This window comes from Belonocnema kinseyi, chromosome 9 (assembly GCF_010883055.1).
Source record: "Belonocnema kinseyi isolate 2016_QV_RU_SX_M_011 chromosome 9, B_treatae_v1, whole genome shotgun sequence".
Taxonomy (NCBI): Eukaryota; Metazoa; Arthropoda; class Insecta; order Hymenoptera; family Cynipidae; genus Belonocnema; species Belonocnema kinseyi.
The window spans coordinates 121,968,758-121,978,610 of record NC_046665.1 but is presented as its reverse complement, the minus strand read 5'-3'; the positions used below and the strand labels follow the sequence as shown (position 1 = coordinate 121,978,610).

The 9,853-nt window shown below is 20.5% G+C and overlaps 1 protein-coding gene across 3 annotated transcripts in view; it reads left to right on the top strand.

Annotated features, from left to right (window-relative positions):
* Positions 1–9,853, top strand: part of LOC117179683 (polypeptide N-acetylgalactosaminyltransferase 5) — a 149,264-nt gene that overhangs the window by 137,840 nt on the left and 1,571 nt on the right. For all 3 annotated transcript variants that reach the window (XM_033371707.1, XM_033371706.1, XM_033371705.1), the window contains one exon: positions 3,953–4,087. In XM_033371707.1, the coding sequence (XP_033227598.1) occupies positions 3,953–4,087 (135 nt within the window). The remainder of the gene's footprint in view (positions 1–3,952; positions 4,088–9,853) is intronic.

Sequence of the window (9,853 nt, the reverse complement as noted above, 5' to 3'; positions counted from 1 at the left end):
AAGATTATTTTTCAGAAAAAACCTAATTTAAAAAATGTGTAATTATATAGGTCCATTTAGACTGAATAGACGTTATGAATTTCTGGTAAAAAGATCTTTTTTAGAAAAAATATCTATTTGTATAGCTCCATCTAGTCTGAAAAGACATTTAGAATTTCTGTTAAGATTTTTCTCAGAAAAAATATAATATTGAAATTTTAGAAGATCTTTTTACGGAAAAAAAATTTATTTAAAAAAATGTTTGATTATGTAGCTCCATCTAGCCTGAAAAGAAGTTACGAATTTAAGTTATTTTATAACATCATCTTTCAATCATTTTTCAATTTTGAAAATGTTTAGATATATAGTTTCATCTAGTCTGAAAAGACATTAAGAATTACTGTTTTTTTATATGATCTTTTTTTTAGAAAAAATATTTAATTATATAGCTCCATCTAGTCTGAAAAGACATTTAGAATTTCTGTTAAGATTTTTTTCAGAAAAAAATATAATTTTGAAATTTCAGAAGATGTTTTTACAGAAAAAAAAAACTAAAATAATGTTTAATTATGTAGCTCCATCTAGCCTGAAAAGACGTTAAGAATTTCTGTTATTTTAAAAGAATTTTTTCAGAAAAAGAATTAATTAAAATATTATTAATTATATAGCTCCATCTAGTATGAAAACAGGTTAAGAATTTCTGTTATTTTAGCAGATAATTCTTCACAACAACTTTAATAAAAAAAAAAATTAATTATATAGCTTCATGTAGTCTGAAAAGACGTTACGAATTTCTTTTATTTTAGAAGATTTTTTAAAGAAAAAATGTAATTTTAAAAATGATTAATTATATCGCTTCATCTAGTCTGAAAGGACATTTAGAATTCCCGTTGAGATTTTTCCAGAAAAAAATCGAATTTAAAAAATATTTAATTATATAGCTCTATCAAGTCTGAAAATACGTTGACAATTTCTGTTATTTTGAGGATCATTTTTCAGAAAAAAAACTCATTTGAAAAATATTTACTTATATAGCTCCATCTAGTCTGAAAAGACATTTAGAATTTCTGTTAAGATTTTTTTCAGAAAAAAATATAATTTTGAAATCTTCGAAAATCTTTTTACAGAAAAAAAGTTAAATAAGAAAATGTTTAATTACGTAGCTCCATCTAACCTGAAAAGACGTTAGGAATTTCTTTTATTTTAGAAGATTTTTTTCAGAAAAAATGTAATTTTCAAAATTATTAATTATATCGCTTTATCTAGTCTGAAAAGACGTTTAGAATCACTGTTAAGATTATTTTTCAGGACAAAATTTAATTTCCAAATTTTAGAAGATCTTTTTTAAGAAAAAAATTTAATTTAAAAAATGCTTCATTATGTAGCTCCATCAAGACTGAAAAGACGTTAAGAAATACTGCTAAGAACATCTTTTTTCAGAAAAAAAACTATTTTCAAAATCTTAAATTATATAACTCCACCTAGTCAGAAAAGACGTTAGGAACTTCTGTTATTTTAGAAGATATTTTTTCAGAAAAATTCAATAAAATTTTTTTTTAATTAAGTATATAGCTCCATCTAGTCTGAAAAGACATTAAGAATTTCTGTTTTTTCAGAGAATCTTTTTTTTAAACAAAAAATTTAATTAAACTTTTTTTTAATCATATATTTCCATCTAGTCTGAAAACAAGTTAAGAATGTCTGTTAAGAAGATCTTTTTTCAGAAAAAAAATCAATTTAAAAAATGTTTAGATATGTAACTCCATCTGGTCTGAAAAGAAGTTAAGAATTTCTGTTATTTTAGAAGATCTTTTTTCGGAAAAAAAGAATCTATTATGAAAATAATTCAAGAATTTTTGTTATTTTAGAAGATATTTTTTCAGAAAAGATTAAAATAATTTTTTAAAAATTATATGGCTCCACCAAAACTGAAAAGACGTTACGAATTTCTTTTAGTTTAGAAGATTTTTTTCAGAAAAAATTTAATGTCAAAAATGTTTAATTATATAGCTCCATCTGGTCTGAAAATAAATAAAAAATTTCTGTTAAGAAGATCTTTTTTCAGAAACAAATTCAATTTTAAAAATGTTTAGATATATAGCTCCATCTAGTCTGAAACGACATTTAGGATTTCTGTTAAGATTCTTTTACAGACAAAAATTTAATTTTCAAATTTTAGAAGATCTTTATTTAGAAAAAAAAAATTAATTGAAAAAATGTTTAATTATATTTTTTAAGTTTAAAGTTCATGTGTTTCGTTTAAAATTTATCTTTCGGTGCCAAATTAATCTCCTTGGTTGACAATTGATCTGTTTGTTTAAAAATCAATTTTCTTTACTAAAAATTGAAATATTTTGTTGAAAAATCCTTCTTTTTTGTTATAAATTCCTTTTCTTCTAACTGAATATTTATTTATGCAATTATATGTATTTTTTTTAAATCAATTTTTTTTGTGAAGTTTTTAAAATATTTTGAAATTTTCTTTAAAATTTTGGAATTTTTATGAAATATTTTGAATTTTTTCAATTTATTCCAAGAAATGGTGAAATCGTGGAAATCTTTGTGAAATTTTTTTTTTTGTTTTCTGGAAATTTTTGTAAAATCTTTTGAAATATATTGCAAAAATGGTGAAATGTTTCTAAATTTTTACGAAATCTTTCAAATAGTTTGAAATTTGTGTGAAATGATTAAAAATCTTTGTGAATTTCCATGATAGCTTTAAAAAAAATTTTTAATCTTTTGGAATTTTGGGTTGAAAATTCATCTGTTTGATTGAAAATTCCTTTTTTTGTGATTTATGTCGAAAACTAATTTCTTCTAACTGAAAATTTATTTATTCAATTTTTGGCATTTTTTGTTGGAAATATCTTTGAGTTAAAAACGTATATTTTGGCATTGCAAATTCAAAATTTATATTTTTGGACTGAAAACTCAATTTTTTGCAGGAAATTAATCTTTTTGGATTGAAAATTAAATATTTTAGACGAGATTTTTTCTCATTATTGACTGAAAAATCTTTCTTGTTAATAAATTCAACTTTTTTTTCTCTTGAAAGTTTTTCTTTTTTGTTTGGAAATTAGTTTCTTTTTGTTAAAAAATCAGCTAATTAAGCTGAACTATTTTATTTTAATTCAATTGTTTTTAATATAAAATTAAATAATTTTTTGGTATAATTATCTAATTTTACACTTTTTATTAAGAATTATTTTTTTTTTTTAATCGCGGATTCATCACTTTGTTGATAATTTTGTTTTTTCTGGGTTAAAAAATAATTGTATTACCTGCAAATTTAATTGTTTTAACTGAAAAATTTAATATTTTATTGTTTAAGATTTATTTTTTTGAGTTTAAAAATCATCTTTTTTGGTCGCAAATTTTTACTGTTGAAAGCGATAAAAATAATATATTTAAACAAAAATTACTGATCTAGTATTTGGAATGTTGATTTTAAAAATAAAATAAAAATTTATAACAGTCAAGGAAAATAAAAAAATAAAATCGGTCAGGGAAAATCAGAAAAATTCAAAACCGAGATTTTGTAACAACCCCTATTTTAATTACAAGATTTTTTTCTATTAAATAATAAAAATATATATAAGAAGAAAATTTTCGAATGGTTCTTTGATTATGTAAAAAATAATATTTTTATATTATAATTATATTGTAAAATACTAATATATTATAATTATAAGAGCGGTCCAAAAAAATTTTTTTTCTTAAATTTGCCGACTACAAAAAATTCTTTTTGGTATCAGAATTTAAAAAAAGGTTTTTACGTGCCCCCATGTTTTTTTTTTAAATTATAAATATTTCGTTAAAAATCAGGTCTATTTTGACATAAAAAAAAACTTTTCCGGCGTGACATTTGAGAGAGAGAAAAGGTGTTTTTTTTTTTTTTTTTTTTTTAAAAAACCCTATTAATTATTATAGTAAAATTTTTTTGCTAAACTTGCTGCGGTAATTTAATTTTCAGGTTTTCGCTTATACGAAGAGGCAACAAATAATGTCGGACGATATGTGTTTGGATGCTGCGAGTCCTCAAGGACCTGTGAAAATAGTTCGTTGCCACGGAATGGGTGGTAATCAAGCTTGGGTTTACGATGAAAACGTAAGTCAATTTTTCGACTTTTTTTTTTCTTTTTAGACGAGAAAATATTAGAAAATAACACTAAATTTATTTATTTGCAATTTTTTTTCAATTGAAATCTTTTAAAATCTGCGAATTTTTTTTTTTTGAATTCTTAAAAATATTTGTGAAATTGGTACGGAACCTTTGAAATTTTTGGTAGTTTTTTTTTTTTTAATTTCTGTGATATCTTGAGAACTTTTTTTTTAATCTAGTTGAAAAATTATTCAATTTTTTTTTTCAGGTTTTGAAATATTTTGAAATTTTTTAAAAAACAATTGAAATTTTTGTGAAATCTTCTATATTCTTTTGAAATATATTGAAAAAATTGTGAATAGATAAGAAAACAATGTTGAAATGTTAAAAATATTTCTGAAATTTGTGCGGAATTATCTGAATTTTTGGAAAAAAATTTTTTGCAGAAATTTTGGAAATCTTTGTGAAGTTTTGGAAATTTTTTGTATTTTTTAGAAAAAAGTTTGGAACATCTTTTTCATTATTTTATTTTTTTTTTTAATATTTAGAAAATTGAGAAATGTTTAAAAATCTTGGAAATATTTTGGAATTTTTGTGAAATCTTCTAAATTAGAAAAAATATATATTGCAACAATTATGAAATTTTTGAAATCTTTGTGAATTTTTAAAAATCTTTTTAAATTTTCTTAAAAATTTTGTAATTTTTGTAAAATTTACTTTATTTTTTTTTTAATTTATTGCAAAAATTGTGAAATTGTTGAAATCTTTGTAAATTTTTTCAAATCTTTTGAAATTTTCTTGAAAATTTTGGAGTTTTTGTGAAATATTCTGAATTTAAAAAAAAATTAATTAAAAAAATTTTGAAATCGTGGTAATCCTTGTAAAGTGTTTGAAATTTCCAAAAAGAAATTTAAAAAAATTTTTAAGATTCCAAAAATGGTGAAATGGTTTTAAATCTTTTAGAATTTTGGTAAAATATTGAAAATTTTTGAAAATATATTTCAAGATTGTCGAAATCTTTGTGAAGTTCTTAAATCTTTTGAAATATTCTGAAATTTTTTCAAATTTGTTACAAAAATTGTGAAATCGTATGAAAATCCTTGTAAAATTTATGAAATCTTTTGAAACTTTTAACAACAAAAATTGTTTCGAAATTTTTGAAAATTTCTCAAATTTTTTAGAATTTTTGTGAATCCTCCAAAATTAAAAAAAAAGAATACGTCAAAAATTCTAAATTTATCGAAATCTTTGAAATATTTGAAATTTTCACAAACCATCTAGAATTTTTGTGAAATCTTCTAAATTTTAGATAAAATATTGCAGAAATTTTTGTAAATTTTGTATAAATCCTCTTAACTTTTGGAATTCTTCCGAAATATTCGGGATTTTTAAAAATTAATTAAAAAAATTGTGATATCTTAGAAATCTTTGTGAAGTTTTTGAAATCTTTGGAAATGTTTATGAAATCTTTACGAAATATTTTGGAATTTACATGAAATGATTGGAAGTTTTTGTGAATTTCTTGGAAGGCTTTGAAATTTTCTCAAATATTTTAGAATTGTTCTGAAATTTTCTAATTTTTTATAAATGAATTGCAAAAATTGTGAAATTGTTGAAATCCTTGCGAAATTTTGAAATTTTCTTTAAAATTTTGGAATTTTTGTGAAATTTTCTAATTCTTTTAAAATTTTATGTAAAAATGGTGAAATGGAGGAAATCTTTGTGAAATTTTCTGAAAAATTTTTAAATTGCGGAAATCTATGTAAAGTTTTTGAAAATTCCAAAAATAAATTGACATTTAAAAAATTGTCAAGATTGCAAAAATGGAGAAATGTTTTTAAATGTTTTAGAATTTTTTTAATGTTTAAAATGTTTGTGAAATATTTTGCAAAGATGGAGAAATCTTTATAAAATCTTTTGGAATTTGTGTGAAATTATTGGAAATAAATGTGAATTTCTTCGGAATTTTCTCAAAATTTTAAGAATTTGTGTGAATTCTCCTGAATTAAAACACAAAAAGATTACTTGAAACATTCTAAATTCGCTGAAATCTTTGAAATTTTCTTCAACTATTTGGAATTTTTGTGAAATCTTCTTAATTTTTGATAGTCAATTGCAAAAATTGTTGAAGTTTGTAGAAATTTGTTTAAATCCTCTCAAATTTTGGAATTTTTCTGAAAGATTCTGGATTTAAAAAAAAGTAATTGTATAAATGGTGAAATTATTGAAATATTTGGGAATGTTGAAAAATATTTTGTAATATTTAAAAAAAATTTTTAATTGTGTAATTGCAGAAATCCTTGTGAAGTTTTTGAAATCTTTTGAAATGTTTCTGGAATTTTTACGAAATTTTCGAAATTTTTTAGAATTAGGGTCAAATATTTGGAAATCTTTGTGAATTTCTGAAAAATCTTTTGAGATTTTCTCACTATTTTTGTAATTTTGGTGAAATCTTCTGAATTAAAAAAAAAAAATTATTGCAATAATTGTGAAATTGTTGAAATCTTTTTAAATTCTTGGAAATAATTTTTAAATCTTTAGAAATTTGTGTGAAGTGGTTGGAAATAATTGCGAATTTCTTTAAAATATTGGAAATTTTCTCAAACTATTTCGAATTTTTTTTTTTTAAATATTCTGAATTTTAGAAAATATATAGCAAAAATTGTGAAATCGTTAAAATCTTTGTGAAGTTTTAGAATCTTCTGAAATTTTCTTTAAAATGTTCAAATTTTCAAATTTTTGTGAAGTATTCTGATTTTTTTTTAAATATATTGAAAAAATTTTGAAATCGTGGAAATCCTTGTGAAGTTTTAGAACTGTTTTGAAACTTTCAACAACAAAAATTGAAATTTTTTAGGAATATTTTTAAAGCTTTTGAATTATATTGCAAAAATGGAGATATTTTTTTGAATTCTTTGAAATCTTTTGGAATTTGTGTGAAATGATTGTGAATTTCTTTAAAATCTTTGAAATTTTCTCAAATCTATTGGAATTTCTTTAAAATATTCTAAATTTTAGAAAATATATTGCAAAAATTATGAAATTGTGAAAATCCTTGGAATATTAAAAAATATATTTAAATTTTCTTAAAAATTTTGGATTTTTTTTTGGTTATCTTCTGGATTTTTAAAGAAATGTATTGCAAAAATCGTGTAATTATTGAAATCTTTGGGAATTTTTAAAAATATTTTGAAATTTTCTCAAAATTCTGGAATTGTAAAATATTCCCGATTTTTAAAAATTTATTACAAAAATAGTGAAATCATGAAAATTCTTGTGAAGTGTATGGAATAATATTTTGAAATTTTTCAAAAACAAAAATTGAAATTAAAAAAAAAATCTTCTTATTGTTTTTGAAATTTATTGCATAAAAGGAGAAATTGTTGAAATCTTTGTGAAGTTCTAGAATCTTTTGAAATTTTTTTTTAAATGTTGGAATTTTTGTGTAATATTCTTTATTTTTTGAAAATTAATTGCAAAAATTGTGAAATTATTCAAATCTTTGGGAATTTAAAAAAATATTTTGAAATTTTCTTTAAAATTTTCGAATTTTTTCGAAATATTTGGAAAACTTTTGAAGTTTATTATGAAAATTGTGGAATCGTATGGAAACCCTTGTAAAATTTATTAAATCTTTTGAAATTTTTGACAAAAAAAAATTGAAATTTCTTACAAATATTTTTAACGTTTTTCAAATATATTGCAAAAATGGATAATTTTTTAAAAATAATTTTGAATTCTTTGAAATCTTTTGCAATTTGTGTGAAATGATTGGAAAACATTGTGAATTTCTTTAAAATCTTTGAGATTTTCTCAAATCTTTTGGAATTTCTTTGAAATATTCTGGATTTTTTTTTAATTTATTGCAAAAATCGTGAAATTATTTAAATCTTTGGGAATTTAAAAAAATATCTGGAAATTTTCTTAAAATTCTGGAATTATAAAATATTCTGAATTTTTTTTAATTTATTGAAAAAATAGTGAAATCATGGAAATTCTTGTGAAGTTTATGAAATATTTGAAATTTTTTAACAACAAAAATTGAAATTAAAAAAAATCTTTTTAATGTTTTTGAAATTTATTGGAGAAAAGGAGAAATCGTTGAAATCTTTGTGAAATTCTAGAATCTTTTGAAATTTTCTTTAAAATGTTGAAATTTTTGTGTGATATTCTGTTTTTTTAATTAACTGCAAAAATTGTGAAATCCCAAAAGTTCTTGTAAAATTTTTGAAATCTTTGAAATTTTTTGGTATTTGGGTAAAATGTTTGCAAAAATTGTGAAATCGCAAAAATTCTTGTAAAATTTTTGAAATCTTTGAAATTTTTTGGAATTTGGGTAAAATGTTTGCAAAAATTGTGAAATTTTTCAAATCTTTGGGAATTTTAAAAAATATTTTGAAATTTTTTAACTTTTGTGAAATATTTTAAAGTGTTTTTTTTAATTATTGCAAAAATGTTAAAATTGTGGAAATCCTTATGAAGTTGATTAAATCTTTTGAAATTTTCGACACGAAAAATTGAAATTTCTTAAAAATATTTTTAACGTTTTTCAAATATATTGCAAAAAATGGAGAAATTTTTTGAAATATTTTTCAATTCTTTGAAATCTCTTTATGAATTCTTTTGCAATTTGTGTGAAATGATTGTGAATTTCTTTAATAATCTTTGAAATTTTCTCAAATCTTTTGGAATTTTTTTGAAATATTCTAAATTTTAGATAATGTATTGCAAAAATGATGAAATTGTTCAAATCTTTGGAGTTGTTAAAAATATATTTAAATTTTCTTTAAAATTGTTGAATTTTTAAAAAATCTTCTGGATTTTTTTTTAACTTTATTACAAAAATCGTGAATTTATTGAAATCTTTGGGAATTTTTAAAAATATTAAAAAATTTTCTTATAATTCTGGAATTGTAAAATATTCTTGATTTTTAAAAATGTATTGCAAAAATATTGAAATCATGGAAATTCTTCTGAAATTTATGAAATATTTTGACATTTTTGAACCACAAAAATTAAAATTAAAAAAAAATTCTTTTTAATGTTTTTGAAAATTATTGCGGAAAAGGAGAATTTGTTTAATATTCTCTATTTTTTAAAATTAAATGCAAAAATTGTGAAATCGTAAAAATCCTTGTAAAATTTTTGAAATTTTTACTAAATCTTTGAAATCTTTTGGAATTTTGGGTAAAATGTTTGGAAATGTTTGTGAATTTCTGCAAACTCTCTCGAGATTTTATCAGATCTTTTTAAATTTTGGTGAAATCTTTTGGTCTTTTTCAATTATTTTCAACAATTGTGAAATTATTCAAATCTTTGGGAATTTTTAAAAATATTTTGAAATTTTTTAGTTTTTGTGAAATATTTTAAAGTTATTTTTAATCTATTGCAAAAATGTTGAAATCGTGGACATCCTTCTGAAGTTAATTAAATCTTTTGAAATTTTCGACACCAAAAATTGAAATTTCTTAAAAATATTTTTAACTTTTTTCAAATATATTGCAAAAATGGAGAAATTTTTTGAAATATTTTTGAATTATTTATGAATTCTAGAAAATATATTGCAAAAATTATGAAATTGTGAAAATCCTTGGAATAATAAAAAATGTTTTTAAATTTTCTTTAAAATATTGGAATTTTTTTGAAAACTTTTGGATCTTCAAAAAAATGTATTGCAAAAATCGTGTAATTATTGAAATCTTTGGGAATTTTTAAAAATATTTTGAAATTTTTTAATTTTTGTGAAATATTTTTAAGTTATTTTTAATTTAT